Genomic DNA, 24,558 nt, shown 5'->3' on the forward strand with positions numbered 1-24,558 from the left:
GATGGCTGGAACTGGACAGAGCCCTGGCTGGCTGTCAGTGCCTGCTGGGCTCAGCTAGCACCGACCTGGACTGGCTCCCTCACCAGGACAGGACAGCCCTGGTGCGGTTTCAGATAAAACTGTCCATGAACTGTTTTCTGGGGTACTGCTGCTGCTGACAGCCCTTCAGTCCGTGATGAAGGATGAAGTCTGGAAGCTTCAGACAACTCCTTCATCTCGGGTATTTCCAGGCTTTCAGTGGGAATTACGCTGCTGACCCTGATTCCGTGACAGCATCTCTCCACGCCAAGCTGGTACGAAGACCCAAAGTGAATGAGCTTCAGAGAGTTCCCCTAATCAGGAGCTCCTTTCCAAACCATTCCCTCTGCTCAGAGAAGCAGGGAACACATAGAGAAGCCATTGATGACATTTGCCAGACATAAAATCGCTGGAGCTTTTAATTATGAGGCCCAGCCCTTCTGAAACAGGACAAGCAAGTTGGATGCAAACAGCATTAAAAATTGAGAGGAACACATATTTTGAGGAGCTGGGTTTGGGTGGTGTTTACTCGACAAGTCTTTGTTCTCGAGCCATCCCAGAGGTGTCTGCCGCCAACCTGATTTAAAAGGCTGATCCCAAAAGGAAAGTCAGCCCCCTGGGATTTCCAGCTTGGAGGTACTGGGACATAGGGTGTTACTGCTGCATGACTTTGTAAAGTCCCTCAGCAGGCAGGAACAACGTGCAGACAGACCCCAGCTGGAGTAGCCCAGTGCTGAGGGAAGGAGGGAGGCTGAGGACGTGCACTCGGTGGGTTCCACACCTGGGAGCTGAGGCCGGAACCATCATCAAACCATTCCATGATTCCACAGTTGCCTCTGGCCCAGCTCGACCGGCCCCAGCTGTTGAAGGAAGGTGTAATAAGCTCCATTGTGGTTTCCTTCCCTGCCCAGGGGAAAAGTTGCCTCCCTGCTCACAGTTAGAGGTTTGCTGCGGGCACAGCAGCTCACAGTAGCCCTGTCTGCACTGTGCATGTGGAGCTGGATAGCAGGCAGAGCCTTCCAACAGAATCCTGCCAACTCCCTGTCTGCGTCCCAGGCACGTGAGCCCAGCCCAGCAGTCCCACTGAAATACCCCAGTGATGCACTTCAGGGAGTGGGGGTCTCCTGCACAAACCCTTCTGGCCGGCAAGGCTGACATTCCTGCTGCGCTTCCCTTCCGTTGGACCCACATCCCTTCCTCCGCCCGGCGGTGTGGCTGGAATTCCCTGAATCCCGCATTTCCTAGGGCTGGCCGCGTTTTCCCAGTGCATTCCCCTGGGATGTCGGCGAGGAGGGTGCTGGGGCGCCGGGTGGGCACATCATTGCGGCTCCGCTGGGCAGAAGAGGTCGTGCTCCTGTCAAAGCGAGCTGCCAAAGCCCCGTCAGGCTGGGAGCTGGCTCTGCCCTCCTGCCCGGCTCCCCCGGCACTTTCCTCCCGCAGGAACTCAGCCGGCGGCTCCTCGGAGCCGGGCCTGGACACGGGCCAGGCTGCGAGCTGGGCACAAGCCCCTCTAAGAGCACAGGAGCAGCAGAAAACTCAAAAATGTCCAGCTCAGGAATTCGGCCTTCGCCACACCACTGTCCCGAGGTGGAAACTTTTCCGCCTTTCTTTCCCTTGTGTCACAGTCCCAGCTGTTTGTTTCCGGGCCGGTGACACAGGGTCTCTTTAGATGAACATGCCAGGGGTTCAACACACACCCTGGGGTGGGGTGGAGGCCTGCAGGAACACTATATAAGCACTTCAATAAAACACTCTCAAAAGCCCCGATTTTTGGAGAGGACTGGCTACCCAGAAGGATCTCACCCTGCCATGGACGTGTCAGTATGACACAGCAGATATTTTCCAGCCTAATGATCAGTTCATGAGCTGACCCCATCATTTTAAAAAATCTTAAGACAAATGAAACTGGGCACTACAGAAGTATTTCTTTGAAAGTAAGAAGTCTGCCCACACAGGAGACTGTTTCCAAGAGTCCAGGGTCCCTCTGGGCCCCCAAACACAGGGTCTCCAGGGCAGACCCAAGCACAGCTCACACACCTTCTCTGCAGTCCAGCTCAGAAACTCCAGAGTGGCTTTGCCAGCTATTAAAATTTCCCTCTGGCTTTTGAAGAGCAAGAGAAGAGCAACAAGAAATAGTGTGATAAGACTGCAGCTTCTAAAAATCCTTCCCAGAGTGCCCAGGAACAACACTGGCCTTGGCACAAGGGCTGGAGTTCAAGTCCTACCTCTGCCACTCCAGCAAGAAGTAGCTCTTGCCTTCTCCATGCCCTACCTGGGGCCCAGGTGAGAAGGAGACGGTGGTCTTGCTCCTGACAACACTGATAACAGAGCCTGGACATCCCCAGGGAGGGCTGATGGTACTGCAGTGGCACAGGGGTGCTCCCTGCCAAGGCTGCTCCCTGCCCCAGCCCTGGGAGTGTCCAATGCCAGAATGGATGGGGCTCAGAGCAACCTGGAATAGTGGAAGGTGTCCCTGCCCATGACAGGGGGTGGCACTGGATGGGCTTTAAGGTCCCTTCCAACTCAAACCATTCCAGGATTCTGTGGCCAAAAGGGTCACGTCCAGTTTTCCTCTGGCACACAGGTACAGGGGCACACAGTGTGGGCAACGACAGGTCCCTTCATCAGGGATGGGGCAGCAACAGCTTCTCTGGCCAATCTTTGCCAGGGCCTCCCCACCCTCACAGGGAGGAATTTCCTCCAAACACTCAGTCTAAACCTACTCTCTTTCATGGAAGAGCTGGGGCAAGATGAAGGACCTTATGGCCAGGTAACCCCAAGGATTGCCATGGAGGGGGTACCCCGATGGATACTCTCCCCCACACCCCCAAGTGCTCTGGGGACTGGGACAGAGAGGACACTTTGCCCCCTCCCCCCATGTCCCAGCACCTTTCCCTGCTGCAGACATCAGGGAAGGGAGAGAAGGCAGGAGAGGCGCTGGAGGAAAACAACCCGTGAGCCGGCGCGGAGAGCCCTGGGCTGCACAAAAGGGGCCTTGTTCCCCCACGAGGCGATCGGGCAGCACGTCCCCTCCCTCACCGGCGATGGAAAACCGAGCTCCAAGCACTCCTTCACCTCCCCTCGCCGCCTTACCCTCCCCATTTGGTACAAAATGTTCTCGGGTGCAGGAAACCTGCAGTTTAACACGTCGTGGGCTCCTGGTCCCCCTGCCCGGGGAGTGGGCGAAGGCCCCGCAGCCCCCGGCGCTCCCGGGGCCACCAGCCCTGGTTATACAGTAACCTGTTGCTCCGGGTCCCAGCTCCACCTCTCGCTGCCTCCACATCCCTCCCCTCCTCTCTGCTCTGCCAAGAAACCTCTGTCACCTGCTCTCAGACAACCGGGGCGAGCGGCACCGGGAGGAAAGGGCAGCAGGAAGCCTCAGCACGGGGACCCCAGGCCGGGGTGCCGGGTGGGCTCTGCCTCGGGCTCCCCTCCAGAGGCTGGGGCACCGGGATCGCAGGCTGTGCAGGGAGCAGAGGGAGCTTGGCTGCTGGAGAATGGCAGCAGGATTTAACTAGGAGGGCACGGAAAACTGGGAGAGAACACACGGGAGCAGAGGGAACTGCGGGAGACGAGAGCGGCTTCTCAGCACCGGTGAGTCCCTCCTCAAAACCTTAAACTTCACATCCCCCTCCCCAACATTTACCCACTTTAAAAGTCTGGCTGATTCCGCTGGGGAGGGAGTGTGGCTCGAGAGGGGCTGTGTCTGGGAGAACTAGCTGGGTAGTTTTCTGTTATTATAGTATAAAAAAGGTAAAAACCTGTACTTTTCCCAGTGTTGCGTTTTCTGGGTTTGTTTCCCGTCCTGGCGATTCCCCACCGGGAGCGATCCAGTAGGTGGCACTTTCTTGGCAGCAAAATGTCCATTTGGCACAGAACGAGGCTTCTTTTTTTGTTCCTAATTAAGTCTGGAGATGTACTTTTGAGCAGCTGTTTGTTTGCAAACCTCGGGGTTTCCTCTTTTTGGGACATGCGTGGAATTTTTGCCATTCCCCGACGGGCCCCTGGATGAGCTGCCGCTCTTGGTGGGTGTGCTCTCCCTGCCCCGACCTTGGCAGGACCCACCACCCTGTTTGAGCACGGAGGGAAGCTCGGAACTGTCCTGCTCCCTCCCGTGACAGCTCTGCCTCCCTCTGAGCTCTCATCTGGTTCAGAGTCAGAGCGCAGCATTCCCGTCTCCTTTCACTTCTGAGCCTGGAAAATGCCCGTGCAAACTCCACCGAGCACAAGGCGCAGGGACAAATGATGGGACTGTCATTATTTTTAAATACTGGAAATAACTGTGACACAGCACAGGAGTAAAATCCAGTGACTGCCCTGCTGTAATTAGGGCAGTGGGCAGTAACGCTTGCGCTGCTGGGCTGCTCCGAAACGCTGCCACAGGGATCAGATCCATCGGTGGTTGCTCGTCCAGGAGTTCCAGCAGTGGGCTGGGATCTGCCCCTAAAAAGGACTTTCTCTTAGTAGAAATAATGAGAGCCAGAGGCTCAGCCCCCGGCTGACACAGCAGGGACCCACGCAGGGCTTCACCCGCGGATGCCGCAGGCAGCAGCACATTCCTGGCTCCATTTCGTTGCGTGACGGAGTTTTCAGCTGATTAAGAAGGAAAATTAGTCCTCCACAGACAGAAAGGGCAGGCAGTGGTGCTGAATCAAGGAGTCCTTTAAAGGAGGATTGGGAAGAGGGGCTTGGGATTCACTGTGGGAATGTGTCTGTGAGAGGCAAAAGTCAGTGCTTGGCCTGGTTTAAAACCAAGGCTTGAACTGGTGTTTGGGACAGCCCTAAATCTCGGTCCCTGCTGCAGTCAGGCCTGCTGCTGGTTTCTGCTGCTGAAGTCTTGGGAAGGCTGGCAGAGGAGCTGCTGCTCTTCCAGCTGCATCCCAGCCCTCCAGGTGGTCCAGCACTAGATCTGCTCCTCTGTATTTGGCAGGGCTGGATGGGTCAGCCATATAGTCACAGATCTTAGAGGGACTGGGGGTGTTTTTGGGCACCTGAGGAAACACTGAGCACTGGCACTGTTGGACTGGATGCTGGGAAGGTCCTAGGAAGGGACCAGCTGTGGGTGATGCTGCTGTGCCCACCCAGCATTGGGGGGATGGAGCAGTTTGCCAGGACAAGCTTTGAGTCCTTGGCTTTCTGCCCCTCTGCCATCACCACCACCGTCGGGGTGGGCGCAGACACCACACAGAGCTTGGGCTCAGCACCAGGACTGCTCCGGTCACTGGACGGGGCTGTACATGCCAGGAGGAGACCCTGCTGGGGGGTGGCTGCAGGGCCAAACCTGCCACATGTTTGTTGGCATCTGCTCCTTGATGTGCTTGGAATGTGCTGGGAAACAAAATACTCTCCGTAGGGTCACAGGATCATTCTGGAAATGAAAGGTTCAGAAGAGACACTAATGCACCACAGGACTTGGGAGGTTCCTTGTGGCAACAAAGGAAGGAGTAAAACAGGGAGAACAAATGCGTTGGCTTGTGTGGGCTTGAGAAACATCCATCTGAAATAAGCCTAGAGTGGGTGAGGGACTCTCGCAGTATTATTCCCACAGGCCTGGGTCCGGGGGTGCTCTGGAGCTGTGTCTCTGTCACACTCTCTTCTCTTCCCCCCATGCCAAGGTGTGGAGTGCTGGATCAGGAAGGTTTGTGGCTTTGAGGAAGACTCAGGGTTTTCTCCTTGTGTGGGGCTGGCCTCGAGTTTCCTTTCTGTATGTGCTGTCAGTGCTGCCCTTCCCCCAGGGAGATGGGAGTGCAGCCTTTACTGCTTTGGCAATAAAATAATCACCCTCTAAAAAGAGTCAAACCTAGTGACCCCCAAGAAGAAATCCACTGGATTCCTGGACTGACAGGAATGGTGTCCTGCCCTCCAGTAAAGCTTTATCAGCAGTGAGGTGTCTGCCTGACACGGCAGTGCCAGCAGAGCCAGCAGCACGTGACTCTGCCAGCACAGCCTCCTGAACCACCTGCTTCGGCCAAGGTTCAGCAGGTGCCCAGAAAAACACCCACCTGCCTGACAAGGAGCTATTCAAGGCTCCCACTCGAAGGGAGGGGAAGGCTGGTACCTCCAGAAACCCTCCCTGCTTGTCCAACTACATTGTACAAGAGTCTTTGCATCACCAGAAGTGGTGCCAGGCACTGTACAATGCCTGAGTGACACAGGACACGAGATCAAAGGAGGTCCAGGAGGCCTGAGATCACAGTGTGGCTCCAGATCTCCATATGCCCACAAGACCAGAGTCAGGAACACAACAGAGAGGAACATCAAGGATTTTCAGGGAGTGAGGAGGCTCTGAATAGCATCTCTGTCTGCTTGCAGAGGGTTTGAAATGTCAGGCTCAGGGAAAAATACGCTGTCACCCATCCCTAAAGTATGTAGCGTCCCTGCATCAAATGGGTGTCAAGAGGGAGAGGAAGGGGATCCTAGGAGAGCCAGTCCCAAACATTGATGTCATGGTGTTCCCACAAGGACAAGGCCACCTCTGCGCACAGGCACAGGCAAGAGCCTGTCCTTTCCCAAGGCAGTGACAGGTTTCCTTTCTCCGGGGCTGGTGACGGTACTGCCTCCAAAACTGAAATGCACAATGCCAGAGGGTAACCAAAAAGCCCCGGTGGTTTATTTCCTGGTGATCCAGGTAAATTAGGAGGAATTGCAATTAAGAAGGGAGGGAAGGGTGTGGAGCTGAGCCGGACCGGTTTGGAGATCTTCCCCATTCCCCTGCACTGCAATTCCCCAGGAGAGCCCAGCCCTTGTTCCCACTCCCCAAGTGCTCCTGAGGGCGTTACTGCAACGTGCTCACTGCCACTGAGGATCTGCTGAGGAACACAACAAAAGCCCCTGGGAAGAGGTGGGGAGTCACAGGCTCTGCCTGCTCAGCTGCCCTGGGACAGGGACTGAAGTGCCCAGACAAGCTGCCAGGCCCTGATTTGGTTGAGGGCCCCAAGCGAGGCTGGCGCTGCGTGTTCCTGCAGGCACAGTGGGGTGAGGGACCTCACAAGGCAGGAGGTTGATGGCACAGGCTGAGCTGCTCCAGCCCGTCTGACACAGTGTCAGACCCTGCTCAGGATGCTCTGCCCTCACATCCACCCCTGCCTTCAGATCAGGGTCCACACCAACCCCTCTCACAACCATCTTCCTGAGACTGGCAAAGACATCTCACATGTCAAAATCCTCACCTCCAGTGCCAGGGGCACATTCCCACAGTCAGTCCACAGCTGGGTCTTCACCCACTGAGCTATCAAACCACTTCTTTCCCACTCCCTGGATACTGCCACGGCTTCTCTCAGCCATTTCAGCTGGATGGAGGAGCTGAGCACCAAGATCCAGGGCAGGAAGGGGCAGGATGGGATTTTGCAACAGCCCTGGCTATCGTGATGGGCAGGTGTGGCACAAATGAGCCCTCATGGCTCACGGGCCTCTGACCCAGCCTTGCCCCAGGGGAGGGCAGCTCCTTGCAGGGCTGGTGGAGCAGTAACACTCCACATTTGTGGGCTGGGGTCTTTCAACACCACCTTGGAACAGGCCAGGAAATTCTTTCCTGTTTTTGGTTTCTGGTTGGGACACTGGTCCCCAGAAGCTTTTCATAATTTAAACTTCTTTAAGTTTAGTCCTTCCTGGATTCTTTTTCTTTTTTTCCCCTCTGTCTTATCAGTCTCAACCTGTCCAGATTTATGTACTACAAAGGTAAAGTGCAGCCCATCCGAATGGCAATAAACCAAAGTTCATACACCACGGCTGGTTCAGAAAGTGAAACAGTGCTGCTGCTGGGACAGTGATTAGGATCAGGTGAACAGGCACAGGCTGAGTCAACACCACCCTCCCCAGACCCTTTACGCCTAACTTCCCTCTCGCTGAAGATGACCAAAAGTGGGAACCATCTGGGAATCAAGATAGCTGGAATCTCTTCATGCCTTACAGGTGTTGGCTACTGGAACTGGAGCTGCCGCCCAAAGCCATGCATCCCCCAAATTCCCTCACCAGCAAATACAAAGGGAACCCCAAACCTGACTCATCTCACTGCTGTGGACAAGGCCAGTGGCTTGTCCTGGCCTGTCACTGCTCATTGCCATCATCAGGACTCCCTTGGGTCAATCCTCGTCCCGCCACTGCCACCAGGCAGAACTGAGACATGTGGACACAAACTCCTCCAAGTCCTCCATGTCCTTTTCACAAGGGCATGGAGTGGCAGGAAAACGGAGAGTGGCTTTAAGCTGAAGGATGGTGGGTTTAGGTTGGACATTGGGAAGAAATCCTTCCCTGGGAGGCTGAGCAGGCCCTGGCACAGGTTACCCAGAGAAGCTGTGGCTGCCCCATCCCTGGGAGTGTCCAAGGTCAAGTTGGACGGGGCTTGGAGCAACCTGGGATAGTGGAAGGTGTCCTTGCCCATGGCAGGGGATGGCACTGGATGGGCTTGAAGGTCCCTTTCAACCCAAAGCATTCCAGGATCTATAGTAAGTCAGATTTGAGGCTTTCAGTGGTGACTGTATGGAGGCCAAGCAGTGACTCTGCCTTCGCTCTCAGTGCTCAGATAAACACAGAGGTGTCCATTTGCCTGAGCCCAAGACAATCCTTTCATCAGTAAATTCACTTCATAAAAACACCGGGGAGAGGAGGAGAGAGAAAGGTAATTGCACCCACGATATCCCTTAATAAATCACAGGCTGGAGCCTGCTCTCATTTGTGATACTGCTGCCTCTTAATTATAGCTGTGTTTGGCTGAGGAGACAGAGGAGGAGAGCCAGGCTCTATGCAGAAGGGAGCACTAATTAAAACCACTTTTCCCTGGAAAGACATTAACGTGTTCCTCTGAGGAAGAAGCAAATGGACCTGTCTCTGGCCATTCCTGCGGGTTAACCTCCAACACTGACTTTCACACAGCCAGGCAGTTTGTCCTGTTTTCAGTACCTGATGCTCCTGGCATTGCTCCTGGGTTGAGATATTGGACTTTCAAAAGTCCTTGGAAAAGGAAGAGGAATAACATGTACCCAGGGAGGCTGTGCAGGTGTGGATGTAAGGTTAGGAGGAGGGGAGGCTCCTCAGTCCATGTACACTGACCACAAAAAGGGTTTTGCACATCGTCCCTTGACGTGTGACACAGGCAGGACCTCTGTGATGGGGAGGGTAATCCCAGACTTCCAACCCTCTGATTGGAATTCATCCATGGAATTTACAGGCTTGATCCATGCTCAGTTCCACATGAAAAGAGGGTCCCTCAGGCTGGCAGGGAAGGATCCTGTACCAGCATCCCTGCCTGATCTCCTGGTGGGTTTGGGACCTGGCCACAACAGGACAAGTTTATTCACCTGGAGAACACAAACCCCTCCAAATGCAGAGGGGAATGGCACATCTGAGCTGTGGAAATGATAGTTTGCCCCACTGCAGTCAAAGGGCTGACTCTGTGATTCTGTCTATTTATTCTATGTTTCCATGATTCCCAAAGGGAGTAAGTCAGCAATCTCCAGCTGCCCCTGCAGAGTTTCCACAGCAGGGAACCCAACTGGTGAAGGGACATTCCAGTCCAGCACCCAGGTGCTTGCTCACTCCAACCCGGCATTAAAGCCAGTAGAGTCTGGATGTGAAAAATACAGGGAAAATGTTGGGTTGGGTTGTTTTCCTCCTGTTTTGCAATAGAAGGGGCAGGGCAGGAGTGAAAAAGTGACATGAAAGGCTCTCAGGGTTAACTCCAGGACTGTCAGGTTTATTCTGAGTTGCTGCTGCTTGGAAAATAAGTTGATAAAGTTTCAGTAACTTAAAAAAAGGCAGAAAAGCTGCGGCTCTGTCAGAGGAACAGCCGCACAGAGCAAGGCAGGAGCAGGTTCAGCAGGATAAATTGAGAGCAAATGTACCAGAGCTGTGCAGGTAACACCCAAGGTGTGGTCAGGCCATCGGCTGCCTGAGCAATCTCCTGTCATGGAAGCACCTCTTCCCACTGCTGCGGCTGCTCCGGGCTTGGAATGAAAGCAGGAACAGCCCCTGTAGCTGTGACTTCAGTTATGGAACTCCCAAAGCTCTTCAGCCTGGGAGAGGGACACTGAGGTGCTGCTCTCCTCGAGATCCCAGATATAGCTTGTGGCACAGAGACAGGGAGTGAGGGAACAGCTGCTTCCTGCTGACAGAGCTGGGGGCATCCCACGAAACCAGCAGCTGGCAGGTGTGGCAGGAACAAAAGGAGGTGGCTGAGAGCACCACGCAGAGCTGAGCGTGGAGCATCCTGCCACAGCCATTCAGCATGGGCCAGAGTTTAACAGCCTGGCCAAATGCAGCTGCAGAAATTCAGGGATGACAAAGAGAGCTCTTCACCCCCACTGCTGGAGGCTGGGAACTGTGCAGAGAGCCCTCCTGTGCTCCTGTGCTGTCTTGGCCTCTCCTCTGGGATCCACATGTGCTGCAGCCATGTGTGTGTTCCCAACCTGCCACTGGGATGGGAGAGGTGCCTCTGGCTCCTCTGAGCATAAGGGAAGATGGAAGGGAGGAGAGGAGCTCCAGCCCTAGCAACTGCTCTGTGGAAGGAAACGTTGTGCAGGTTTAATCACAGCCCAGGAAGTGAGGACTGAAACCAGCTGAGCAGTCAAAGCCCTGCCACAGCCACATGGAAACTAGACCAGACAGGCCCCAGAACATCTGCTCCACACCTGGCATGAGCCTGGAGACACTCCTGCTCCCTGCCTGCCAAGACCTGGTGAGCAAACAGTCAAAGGTGAGAAGGACAATGTGAGGCAGAAGGCTGCTGTTTCCCTGGAGCTGACTCCAGTGTGATCCGTCCTTGCTGAGTGCCTGCAGCTGCCAGGACTGTGCTCACAGGGGCCACACTCCACTCCAGGGCCGTGTGGGTGATGGGCACTCAGGTCCTCATCTTGGAATTCTGCCCTTGACAACTCGAGCTAAAGGACAACGTGGGTAGCTCACAACATCCATGAGCTCAGCAGGCCCCCGGGCAGGACTCAGGAGCACCAGGAACAGCACTTTGTCCTTCCCAAAACCATTGGTATTCCTGTGCTCTTGGGGCCACTTGCCCCTTTCTTCAGAACGACCTTCCCAGGATCTCCAATGTGCATGTTTAGGCACAACCCTGCTTCTGCCAACCTCCTCCTGCTCCAGAGGTGACCCATAAACCTGTGGCTCATGTAAGGATCAGACCCTAAAGAGAGGCTGGCAAGGAGAGCTCTGGTTTTAAGCCCAGGCTGTGGAAAGCACCATCCTGGCTCCTTTGGCTGCAGGAGCACCCACGTGGCCTGTGTGGGCACCACCATGTGCCCACAGCCCCGGTCCTTGCAAACACACCTTGCCCATGTGGCAGAAAGGGCTTCTTGCTCCTTGCCCATCTCCTCTGAGGATCACGAGGTGTCAGGAGGTCTCCAGTCCAACCCCAGGCAGGGGCAGCTCTGCAATCAGACCAGGCTGCACAGTTCACTCCAGCTGTTCTAGAAAATCTCCAAGAATGAGACAACACAACCTCCCTGGGCAAACCTGCCCCACAGCACCGAGGCTCCCAGAGCAGAAACATCTCCTCCGTGTGCCCCTGCACAGCTCCAGCTCTGTGGCACTGGCAATCCTGGGGGCACACAGGAGTGGCCAGAGAAACCTTTGCTCCTCGGGGCACTGCAGGAAACTCTTCTCTCCCTCCCCAGCCCCGGAATTACTCTGGTTCCTCCTAGCCCAGCTCACACTCCCATCCCAGCCTCTGCAGGGACCAATTGTGCCTTTTCCTCCTCGCCCTCAGAGGAGATTAATTATTTTGTGGCAAGACTGTTAAAACATTTCTGCACTGCAAGATTAGAAAGTGCCATTGGAATTATTTTGATAAAACCAGCCTCACACATCCTTCTATTCTGTACGAAACAAAGGGCAAAGGGAATGGGGTTTATTTTGGTTTTGGAATGATCTCTCCAGGGACTGTTCTGGTTAATGGGTAACTGGATGTTCAGGCTGCAAAACCCTCCCGTGGCCTCACACCCACAGCTTCACTGAAAGCCCAAACATCAGAAATCAACCCAGTGCTTTCCTGTGACTGTGCATCTTGTCTTCTGACCCCAAAAGCAGAGCAGGGCTTCCCCCAGCTGGGTGGGAGAGTTTAGCTGAGTATTGTGCAACAGAACACATTTTGCACCAGCAGTGAACTTCATGGTTCCTAGGGGAACTATCTGCGGGAATCCAAAAATCTCAGCGTCTTGTAGGTAAAACAAATAAATGATGGACAGCAAAACTCCCATTTCTGCCTTTCACAGGTGACTGGGAAGGGATAATTCACCATTTTTCCATACAAAATTTTATCTACCATGAGATATATATGAAAATACCAACCACAGGGGGAAGAAGCTACATTAGTAAACTACTAAAAATGCCAAAGTGCTGCTGTCACACCAAAAGCTGACCCAAACCCCAACACATTTCTGGGGGCCACCACTGAGCTGGTTAAAGCGGTGTCAGCCTGCTTTCCTGCAGTGACACTTGGAGCCGAGCCCCATGTGCCAAGTTTTAGCTCAAATGAATTGTTACAAATGGCCAAAAATACACGGACAGGATATGAGTAGGAAGCACAACACGGGATGGGAAGAGATGGCAATGAATGTTGTCATGATTAGCCTAAAAAAAGCTGAGAAAGCCTTAAACATCGAATGAGATTTTTAAGAGATAAATCTCCTCCCTCAAAACTTCTGCCCCACCCTCCCAGCAGAAAGCCCAGGAAATGAAAAATATTGCTGCTTCCCAAGCCCCAGCTGCTGTAGGCAGAGATTTGGGAAGGGAGCACGGAGCAGAGTGGAATAGCTCCTCACTGGAACAGGCAGAGGGAAATGGGCAGTGGTCCTCTCCCTTTCTCGGAGGAAAGATAGGACGCTGTGACCTTCCTACACAGGGAGAGAAGGATTTTTAGTTCAGATTTACCAGTTTCTTGGTTCAGATTTACCAATCACGATCTGCAACCCCAGAGACTCCGAGCTGACCATGCTGGAGGCAAACTGAAGCTAAACGTGGCCCCAAGAACAGCTTCTCTCTGATGGAGAAAAGCTCCTGGCACGGTGACTGCTCTGCTGCATGCCTGAGTTTCTGCCAGGGAAGTGAATCAGCATTTCAGGGAGTGACCAAAAATGCCCTTCCTTTAGCAGGAGGTGGTGGAAAGGTCCCATGGATCTCAACACCTCCATTTGCTCACAAACCAAGCAGGATGGGGGAGTCCAGTGACAAGCAACACTCCCTGTGCCCCTCCCGAGAGGGTGAGGGACCCACCCTATCCCCATCCATCCCTCCTCGAAGCTCTGCAGCCCAGTCTGGGCTGGCAGTAGCCAGGCAGGGATGGCCGGGTGGATCATGGTCCGCCCGGGGCTACAGGTTGGGAATTAATGTGGAAAATGAATCCATCTGCCAATTTCTCTGTTAGGATTACAGGTCTCGTAAAAGAGGAAAGGAAGCAGGAATGCTGAGGCTGGCTCGTAGGGATTGCCCAGGACTGAGGGGAGGGAGGGCATCCTGTACCTACACATTAAAGCAATGATTTAATGGACAATTAAGGCATTGAGTGATTAGCTGAAAGCAGTGCTGGCAGCAAGGCCAAGCTCTTGCACCTGTACACCCACACCTGGGGAGAAAGGACTGATTCCCACTGCGATGAACCAGGACCACCCCAGGGTTATCGGCACGGTCCCTGTTGAAGCTTCTGGAAGAAACAGTTTTGCTGTGGGTGCTTTGGCAAACACAGCACCACCTTCCAGCCAGGGTGTGATAGCCCTGAGCTTTGATCCTTGAAATCCCACCATGAAAAACACCCCCTTGCTGTGCTTGTCTCCATCAGAGCTGTGACACCACTGCAGGAAGCAGCAGGAACCCTCACAACTCCATCCCAGCTCTAGCCTGTCCTCCTAGAATCTGGAATGGTTTCGGTTGGAAGGGACCTTCAAGCCCATGCCAACCCCTGCCATGGACAGGGACACCTTCCATTATCCCAGGTTGCTCCAAGCCCCGTCCAACCTGGCCTTGGACACTTCCAGGGAGGGGGAGTCCACAACCTCCCCCAGTGCCAACCTCTCATCGACTCTCCCATCTGTTCCACAAATGCCTTCAAGCTTGGAAAAAAACATCAGAGGAATATTCCAGCTATACAGGGGATGCACATGAGGAACAGCTCTGGTACCTGCAGCCAGGGACACGAACACACAGACGGTCACACACAGCATTCTGGTGTTCTTCCTGAACACAGAGGCGATTCAACACCCTCCTGCAGGCTGGGCTGGGGCTGTTCCCCATCCTGCTCTGGAGTATGACACACACAGGCAGAGTCACTCCCTGTTTTTACTGGCCTGATGTCCGAGCCCTGATTTCTACTCAGAGCAATGAAAAATGCTTCCTTTCAATCCTTTGCACTTCTAAAAACCCCAGCTCTAACCCTCTCACTGCCCAGAGAACAGCTCCAGGACAGGACAAGGAACATGTTTGGGGTGTGGGGTGAATAAGGACACAGGGCAGAGAAACCTTCAGCACAACAACCACCTTTCTTCCAGTGCTTTCTTCAGCAAACTCTCTGGGTACCAGGCGTGCTACACCCACAGGTCCCTCACATCCTGCCCAGACAGTCCCACAGCCAGCTCCAGCCTCCCACAGCTCCTTGGCTCCCACCCGCCAGGAGCTGGCTGGTGCCAGGGACAGCCTTAGCTCACAGAAGGTGTGGGTACAAAATGAAAACAGGACAGAGGAAAAAAGCTACAAAATTCCTCACAGTTCTCCTCTCTTCCCGGGAAGCCAAGGGAACACTGTCATTGGGTCTGGCTGATCAACCCCCTCCAGTCATGCTGGTTTTCATTCCTGGGCAGTACAAGTGACTCATGTGACACTTTCTCCCAGTCGGGTAGTTTTGAACTGGGGTCTTTTAATTTAAACCATTTAATGAGCTTTTTACATGAGGAACACTCATCTGTCTCCTTCCATTTTCCAAAAGCATCCATTAATATTTAACACAGTCTTTCTGGGCCTGGCTCTCCAGCTCTCTAAACTGCAGCCAAACATGGGTAATGCTCACCTTGGAACCTCTGGCAAGACACACAGCAAGCCCAAACCTGCTCCCTGTTTTCCCTCCACCCAGCCTCTGCAGAATTCCTCCAACAGAGGGGAAAAGCGTAAATCCAGGAGCTGTGACTCAGCACAGGGACTCTGAAAACAACTCTTTCCAAGGGGCAGTGGAGTCAGCTTCCAGTTTTTTCCCAAGATCTTGGAGACTGTGGCTGTTTGTGCATTTTCTCTGGGTATTTATAGAGCAGGGCGCTGTCTAGACTTGCTTTTGGTTGTAGTTCCGGGAGGAAGGTTTTGCTTTCTGGCAGGAATATAAAAGTTCCTAGTTTTTGGTTCAGAGCCTTCCTCTCCCACTCCAACCTGTGGGCACCGAGGGCCTACAAGGTCTGTCCGTGGATCACCTATGGACATGTGAGGGTGTGTCTGGGGGGACATGGGGTGCCTATCCATGCTCTCTCTAGGTTCTCTGTGAATCTCCCATCAGGAATTTTTCAATATTTTGGCACTTTCTCCATGGTGCCAGTTTGTGTTTCTGAGCTCCAAAGGCTCCATTTCACCCCCCTGGGGCCCAACAGTAAATCCAGAGGGGACTCAAACCAGGGTGGTCAGGGTCCACCAAAGCTGGGCCGAGGGCGGCAGCAGGTCTGAGGTGCCTCAGTCCAAAAGAGCTGCTGCCACTTCTCCCATGGAGGCTGAAGAACACTGGGTTCCTCTCTGCCCAGACCTGTTGGGCTGGGTTATATTTATCCAGGTGCTTGTCTTTGGAGAATCTCCACAATGTGAAAAATCCGATGTGCAGAGCAGGGAGTGTTCCTTCCACACACCTGGCAGGTCGTACCCGGTGACTGTCACCGCTGTAACGTGGGACGTGCCACGCACACCCTGCAGTTCCACACGCTCCACAAGCAACTAAAAGCGGGAGCAAGGTGGTTCCATCGTTAGGAGGCTGGACCAGAGACCCATGTGAAGTTCTCAGGTCAACCACAGGCTCCCAGGGTCCATCTCACAAGGACTTGTAGAGATCTAAACTAGTTTGTGTGAATGTAGGACTCTTGGTTCCACATAAGGAGCCCTGAGCACACAGAATCCAATGCCTCCCCAACGCCCAAAAGCTGCTTTGTTAGTGGACTGTGGCCTTCCTGACCTGCCAGGTCCTTCCATACCATCCCAGCGAGCAGGACGGATTGTGGGAGCCAGTGGGACTGTCCCAGGGCTGGGGTGGCTGTCTGGAGCAGGGACAGTGCAGGACACACAGACCAGGGTGCCAGTGCTCCCTCTGCTCTCCTGTGGGTCTGGGCAGCCTGAGCTTCGCAGCATAGTCCATCAAACAGCTTTCTCCAGAAGACATTCCCATATGGAAACACCCAGCAGCCCTGACAGGCAGCGCTTTGCTGGCCTGGCAAGTGCAGAAGATAACATCGTGTGGTGCCCAGCTCATGTTTCTCCCTGACGCTTTATGTTACTGCCCGAGGCTGATGCCAGTCCAGCATTCCTGCCTGGGCCATCCCACTGATACACTTGGGATACACTCAGGATACACTCACAGACCCCTCACCCCAGCAGGAGCCCCGGGAGGCATTTCCATCACATGTATCTCACCCCTGCCCAAGCCTCAGAGTCTCTGGGTGCAGAGACTCCCTTCACCATGGCTGACAGGGAATTCAGAAGCCCTGTCACCCCAGGCAGATTTCCGTGGGATGACTGATGGAAACACAGACAAGGTCTGTTAGAACTGGCTTAGAGCATGCTTGGAAAAACTTGCTATTCCTCCCAGGTCACTTAGCTTAATGGTTTTGAGGGTTTTGCCATATTTTAATTCTGTTCCAGCAAAGCTGTAGTGTTTTGACCTGCACTTCCCTGCTGCTACAATCACTTCCTAATATTCTCTGATATCAACAAATCCAACCTCAGTCTTAAAGGTCTTGGACCCATCAAGAAAAACACTCACAGACACCAGATGCTGCTGTTATTGGCAGTGATGATAGAAATAATAGCCCTAGAAATCCCACCAGTATTTCACATTTTCAAGTTGTCCAATTTTTACCCAAATCCAGAATTTTTCATGTCCTTTCCATGTCCTATAAGAACAAAAATGTCTGACCACAGCAGATAAGGGAGAACTATACCTCATAAAAATAAAGTACAACAATAGATCGGCCCAAAGAGGAGAAAGAGATTTTAGTCCTTCCCCTCCCAAAGAGCTTCCCCCCCCTTGGAGAAGAGGGATCAGTGTCACAGTTCCCTCTTCAAAGAGACTCAGAGAAAGTCCAAACAATGCATGGCCGGCATCCATTTGCTATAAAAGCACAGAAGTGCAGCCCAGACAATGCCAGGCTCCTGTCACGGCTCCGAGTGCCTGCGGGAGGATATTTGACCTCCAAGGATAACACTGACCGGAAAGTCAGGGAGTGAGGTTTCCTGTGCTTTAAAGTACAGGATGACTTCAGTCACCTCCATGTCCTTCAGCACTGAGTTGTGCTGGCCTCCCCAAGTCCCTCTGGGATCTCCTGGCCTGGGACAGATGGCAGTGCCAGGCTTTAGCCATGCAGTTGTACTTCCCTGCAGTCGCTCCAGTAGAAGCGACCAGAATGTGAGCCTGCCTTAGCTCCTGGAGTCCCTATCCCATTCCACACCGTGCAACACTTCGCTGCCTTGCCTGGTGACCCACACAAACACTTCCCTGCACCAGCAGAAGGGCAGGTGATGGTCTCGAAACTGGATGTGCTCAGGCTGAGCCAAAGACGATGCCGGCACAGCCGCACATCGCGAGCAAAATCTGCCTCCCCCTTCCCGCCCTGCACTCACCCCGCTGGGGAAGGAGGAGGGAGCAGCCACACCTGCTGGGAGATAACAGGGAGACTGGAACCCTCTAATCAGGGCAGGGAGAAGACAACATTTGGAAGAGGCTGCAGACTGTGGGAGCTCTTAGGGATGCTCCCTTGGGGAGAGGGAACCTGGGGAATGCCAGCCACTAGCCCACAGCTTCATGTCTCCCATCTTTGGCTCTGCCTGCACTGAAGGGGAAGTGCTCTCAGCCCCTCCTTCACCTTCCTCAAGCCCAGCTGTCTCTTGATTTAGCAAACTCATTATAAAGCCTCCAAGCCCTTAGAAACGGGCCCTTCCCCCTCCCAGTCTTCCAGCTCGGAGTCAATTAATATCAGGTAATTTACACTGAATTAAAAGCTCTGGCACGGGGCTCTGGCCTGGTTTAGCTCGGCCAGGACACACCACACCCTCCCTAAGTACCACAGCCTGGGCACAGCCAGGCCCTGAGCACAGCGGGGAGAGCCGGGCAAAGGGCAAGGCACAAACCAGCAGGAATAAACAGAGAAAGGGAGCCCAGCACGATAAGGACATGCTGACTGGGCAGCTACAAACACAGCTTCTAGTCCCATGGCCTTTTTGGGACACAGGCACCCTGCAAGGGAGGACAACCTTCTAGGTTAGCTTATCCTGCCTTCCTCTGGGGAGCCCAGCTTATTCTATCAGTACTTTATTGGCCACCATGAGATGGAGAATTGCCTCATTTTAGAGCTGGTCATGCTTCACCCACAAAGCTGAGCAGGACCCTCTGCCATTGCCACGTAGGGTTGGACCAGATGGGCCTCTCCAAGAGCAGATCCCAGTTTTTCTCTTGAACAGAGATTGGGAAGGAGAAGCAAAAACCAGGGTGACCTTGGCTGCATCCCTGGTTCCTCCCGTTGCTTCACAGCTGGGGCCTGGGACCAGCTCTGACTCCACGGCCAGACTCGGTGCCACATTCCTGCTGGAGTAACCTGGATTTCAGGCCATTAAGGACATGGCCCTGGGGCAGTAAGTGAAAGGGAGCCAGAAATATGACATTAATATGCAGAAGCATTCCCATCTTTCATCAGCTGTGGGACTCAAGTGATTGGGTGGTTCAGAGGAAACAGCGCAGAGCGGGGTTTTTAAGAGCCCAAGTTCCCTTTTCCAGGTACCTTATGCTAATGCACACGGAGATCTGGGAGATAGGAACAGTTTGAGGCCTGTAAAAGGAAACCAGGAGACAGCTATTAACAGAGGAAAAATTCACAGGTACCCAAGCTTGGGCACAGAGATGGGTTTCATTACACTCAGGGGGGTTGGCAGAACACCAAGTTTCTATTCTAAAGTGAATAAGAATTTAGACCTGTATATAAGTGTGTGTAGGGACTTCAGCATTGACCACAAGAGAGATGAAAAAGGAAGAATTTAAAATACTAGCTCCAAAATGCACTTGGGAGTCACTTCTAGCAGTGCCTCAGTGCTGAGGAGGGTTACTGGGGCAGCAAAGAAGCTGCAAGTTGTGAGGCTGAGCCCCAAATGTGCCAGGATTCTTCATATGCTCTGTGTGCAGCTTCACCTGGAGAGCTGCATCTCCATAAATACATCCCTCTGACAGGTCTGATAAGATCAGTGAGAAAACTGTCTCTGCCCTCACCTCAGGGTGAAACACATGGAGCAAAATACCACAAACAAGTGTTTCCAACACACGGAATAAAACCGGATACGTAAGGAATCCAGGGCAGGTCTGCCAATGACACAACAAGCCCTGCAGCAGAGGGGAAATCCCAGGTGTCAGGGAGGGCTCCAAAGTATTCCCTGGGGATTACACACACTTTAGCCTGCCCACAGCTGTCAGGGCAGCCCCTGGCACATGCCAAGCACACTCAGAGGTCGCCCCGCAGCAAATCCCACGGAGGACATTGAGCAGCTTCTTCCCTCGAGCCAGCAATGAGTATTTTAAAGAAACCTTTGATTTCTGACAAACTTATCATGAGGTGAGCAGGGTCCAACCCAGGCACAGAGGTGCCCCTGAGCTTTCCAAAAGTGAACTAAGAAACCTTTCAGACTTTGCCTTGGCTTCCCTTCAGCTCACACACTGGAGCAGAGGTGAAGATCTTGGATGCCAATACAAAGTATTTCCTGAGATTTTTTTATACCTTGTTTTCCCCCTAACCCACCCTTGCAGTTCTGCTGCAATGCCTGGATCTTTCTCACATCTCCCACATTATTTATAATTCTCATCTGAAAGAGGAGGAAAAAAATCTGAACTGCACCTGTCTGTCCCTCACCAAGCACTCAGCCACAGCAGCCCCACTGCCTCCCTCCTTGTGCTGCCACTGGAGCAGCACTCACTGTTATTACTCTTTTCTTTATGTGGGCAATCCCCTCATAAAGATACTTTAACAGCTGGTGTAGAGCTTAAAATTACCACATAACAAAAGCTAATGGCACTCTAGGCATGAAAAATGACTCAGGACACATAGCCACGAGCACACGGGCACAGGGACGGATCAGGAAGGCAAAGGTCACCTCAGTCCCTGTTAAACCCTAGGCAGGGCAGCACTGCTGGGAAAGACGTGCTGGAATGCCACCGATTCGGGGTGTGCCTGCAAGGGATGGGCAAGAGGGAGACGGGGAAATGGGTTTTGAGAAAGCATCCTGAGATGTGTCACCTCCAGCCCAGGTCAGAGCAGGGAGAGGTGTCTGGAAGCAGGAGGGAACACCCCCGTGCTCACCAACTGCTCCATCTGCTTGGAGACCCCAACTTGGAGCAGGAAGGGCAGGATGCACAGGGATAAATCACCTGACAGCCTGTTTTATAACCACTGACCCTGTCTCTTCTGCTTTGCTGCAGTTTTCTGGCCTGTGAAGCGACATGAGTCACAAGGGATCCCTCAGCAGCAACCCCGGCTCTTCCAAGTAAGGATCTCCATGGTGGGCTTCCTCCACCCCTCCTTCCTACTATCAGGGGATGCTCCAAGTGCTCACACTCGTCCCCAAAGTCCCTGGTGTTTGTTTCACCCTTCCTGGGCACCTCAGAACCTGGCCCTGCCTCACATATCACCTGCCCTGTGTGCTGTGGTTTGATAAGGCCATATCAGGTGGAGAGAGGAGAGGGACATCAGGACCCTCTCCACCTTCAGTCTTGGGGCTACAGCAGCCCAGGGCAGCTTCCCAATGCAGCCACAGCCACAAGGTCTCTTTCTCCTTCCTGCACGGTGTAAGAGCACCATGAATTGCTGCCTGCCCTCACAGGGACACGGTGACAGAGCACCCACAGGCTACTGCTCTGTGCAGGACAGCCTGACCACAGCACCTCAGATCCTGCTTGGATCCTCCTCTGCCAGAGGAAACCCTGTTATTTCCTGGCTGCTCAGTCCTACTCACAACCCAAACATGAGGGTGGTCCTACATGGTGGTGTTTAGAGACCTGACACCCCAAAACCCAGTTGTTTGCACACAACTCCATCCTGCCACATTTTTACATGGGATATGTTCTATACCTGAGCACCTGCCTTCAAAGGGGCACAACTCCAACAGGTCCATTCAGAAGGGATCATAATCTTGGCTCTCACACTGCCTCAGGTTCAGGGGTGCTCGGGCATAACATGGAGGCGTGTCCATTTACCTGGGCTGTTCCCTGTAACAACCCCCCTTATGGCACAGTGGGAACTGGGGTCCTTAAAGCAGCCCCTCTGGAGTGCTGTCCTTCCCAGGACACTGTGTGGAGGTAACTCTAGTGGGACAGGCCTGGCTGGGCTGCTCCATCTCCTGTTTCCAGTGCAGGGCTCAGTGACATGTGCCCGCGGTGTGGATAACAGGTAGGGTTGCACAGGGAGCAGTGGCACAGCCCACGAGGAAATGCTTTCCCTGGCAATTCGGAGATGTACCACATCCGATGGATGTGATGGGGAGGAAGGGAAGGGCTGGTCCCTCTGGGACAGCTGCAAAGCTGCTGTGTGAAAGCTGATGCTAAAAAGATCTGGGAGCTGCTGGTTGATTTGTTCCCTCCTCCTTTTGCAGCGGCAGCATGGGCAAAGCTGACGGAGCCTCCAAGCTGAGTGCAAAGGACCTGTACGGTGAGTCGTGTCCACCAACATATCCAAAGCTTCCTATAGCAAAGGCACCTCTGGAGAGCTGGATGGGCTGTTGGGGAGTTCTAGGCTGGAACTCAACCAAAGCCACATGAAGCCAGAGCTCCATGCACGACAGGCTGGCCTGACCTGGCGGCAAAAACACATCTTATGTCTGTGCCAACACCTCCCGCGCTGGGGACAGCTGGGATTTTGTGGGAACAGAACATTGCTTCCCCTCATCCAGATCCTCCCCAGTTCTGTTAGCAAGATCCCCTGATAAAGGACCTCACAAAAGAAAGACTGTCCTCAGCAGGTTAATGATTATCCTCTTCTAACTACTCTGTGAACCATGAAAACTGCGGTGCCCTTTGGCTCTTTGGAAGTGCAGGGAATGGGTAGGATGGGTGTTTGTGCACAGCCCAAGAGGCAGCTTGTTCACAAACCACCACAGAGAACACTTAGGTACCAAAAACAGTTAGTTTTGATCTGAGCAGCTCTTTCCATGTTCCCCAGGGGAAGATTTGGCCTGTGGGGTGGGCTGAACAAGCAGAAGGTCTTGTGAGAAATCACGTACTTCAGTTATTCCCTGGATAAGAAGATGGGAGTTGTCTGGGGGAACACTCGCAGCTCTTGAGGAGTCTGAGCCTGCAAACTCTTCCTCCTGAGAGCTGTGGATTTACCTGGTTGATGTTTAATTGGGAATGAACAGCCTGTGTGTGCTTCTCCTTGGAGATCTATTTGATCAGAAATCGCCCTCAGCAGCTACGAGCTGCCAAGGTGGTTTGTTTGTCCCAGGGAAGTGACTTTGGTTGCCATAGGGTTTTGGCTGGAGGTTTATGCAAGTGGAGTAGCCTGGAGCAGTGTCCCACGAGTGACTAATTTCACTGGGGAGAAGTGGGATGGCAGGGGCTGTACTTAGTGCTAAACAAAGCCATTGGTAACTTCAATTAGCTGACAAGAAATGAAACATGGGGATACAGGTAGAGCAGAAACTTGGGCTGCCCTGGATGCTGCAGGATGGGCAGGTGCCAAGTGGGGGTTTAAACTCCTCCTGCCTCCATGGGCATCATTCCTTCAGCTGTGCACTGAAACTCCAGCATATCCATTGGGGCAGGACTGTGGTTTCCAGGTCAACAGGAGGTGTAAAAAAGAACCCAGGAGCTGACAGTGGTGTTGGAGCCGTGAAGGTGTGTGGGTGGGCACCCATGGGGGCAGGGGCCCAGGGCTCCAAGCCAGCAGGGTTCCAGGGTGGGATCTAATGCTGAGCCCAAGGCTCATGGCACAGGGAGCACCCCAGGATGCCTCTGCCACGAAAACCAGCCAGGGGAAAGCCTGCCTTTAGAACAAACACTACTCTCAAATAGGCACTTTTCAACACAGAATTCCATCTTTTACATTTTTTCGCATGAACACACCCCAAAAGCAAATTTCACCAGGGTTGGGACCTCTTTGACCAAATTCCAGCAAACTTTAAATGAGGAGTGTACGCCCCTGGGCCAAACCCTCAAGAGGAGTAAAGCAGCTGCCTATTATTTCCCTGCCTCTGCTGGAGCACAGAACGAGCCCTGCAGGCATTCCCTGCACAAATCCGAGGCTGTTGGCCAGCTCAGCTCCTGGCACGAGCATATCCAGAGGGATTTTGCTTGGCAGCACTGGAAGCCCACCCATTAATTCAGGAAAGGGCACTCAGCACGTGCAAACCAATATTTAAATGTCTTGGTCCCCTTCCCACTCGGATTCTCCCTCCCCCAGCATTAATTTCTGCTGTGAGCTGGCACATTTGGGGGTAGAGGGCAGGCAAGAACTAAAATTCCAGGGAGAATTATGTTGCATAATGAAACAAATCACATCAAGCTGAGCTGGCCTTCATTATGTGATTATGGTGCTGCTTAGGGACGTTTGGAGCTGACAAGACTTTCCATATTCCCATTTTTCTCCAGTGCAATCAGGCTGGACCCTCAGTCTGTGTACACTGCCAGACCTCAAGAAATGAGTGCAGTGCCTCCCAGACTGACAGCACACAGGCATCCACTGCCTGTAAAGCTTACTGGGTAATGATCCCAGATGCTCCAAAGCACACAGGTGTCTAAATATTATTTCCTGGTGAACAAGGCCTTGGGTTTAGCATTCCAAAGATGTTTTTCCTACAACACTACTGGCCTAACATGACAGGGGTGCCAACTGCAGGTACACAAGGTTACCTGAGGGAGGAGGTGTCCCTGGGATCAACAGGGGCTTAACTGGGAATATTAAAGCCACTTCAGGTGAGACCCTGGAGAGGGATATTTAAAATCGTGGTGGTGAGGCCGGAGCAGAGCAGCAGCTCCAGGCTGTGCACAGAAAGGTAACTGGATGATAAGGGTGGAAGATTGCCCTGGGGGCTCCAGGACACAGTGTGAAGGTCCTCACAGGACACGGGCTCGTGGCCCTAGTGTCACCCTGGGCCTGCTGAAATTGCCTTGATCACCAAGTCCATTGCCCACCACCATGTCTTCTTCACGGTGGTGAGCACAGAGGGATGGGCAGAGATAACCAAAGGGAATTCTGCAAAGAAATTGGCTTAAAGCCCCAAGATACCCTCCCCTGGCTCTATCCCTACCAGAGCTGGATACACTTTCTAACTGGTCAGCCACCCTCACTGGAGTTTTCCTGCTCTCAGGGGAGCAGGACACTCATCCTTTCCTTC

At 53.3% G+C, this 24,558-nt stretch overlaps 1 protein-coding gene across 1 annotated transcript in view; it reads left to right on the plus strand.

Annotated features, from left to right (window-relative positions):
- The first annotated feature begins 3,333 nt into the window (after positions 1 to 3,333).
- EPS8L2 (EPS8 like 2) overlaps positions 3,334 to 24,558 on the plus strand; it is a 46,827-nt gene continuing 25,602 nt past the window's right edge. The window contains exons 1-3 of the mRNA XM_027903725.1: positions 3,334 to 3,612; positions 20,651 to 20,715; positions 21,820 to 21,875. Of these exons, the coding sequence (XP_027759526.1) occupies positions 20,672 to 20,715; positions 21,820 to 21,875 (100 nt within the window). The 5' untranslated portion in view covers positions 3,334 to 3,612; positions 20,651 to 20,671. The remainder of the gene's footprint in view (positions 3,613 to 20,650; positions 20,716 to 21,819; positions 21,876 to 24,558) is intronic.

This window comes from Empidonax traillii, unplaced genomic scaffold (genome assembly GCF_003031625.1).
Source record: "Empidonax traillii isolate 1590-97213 ecotype Southwest subspecies unplaced genomic scaffold, ASM303162v1 scaffold992:size1346157, whole genome shotgun sequence".
NCBI lineage: Eukaryota > Metazoa > Chordata > Aves > Passeriformes > Tyrannidae > Empidonax > Empidonax traillii.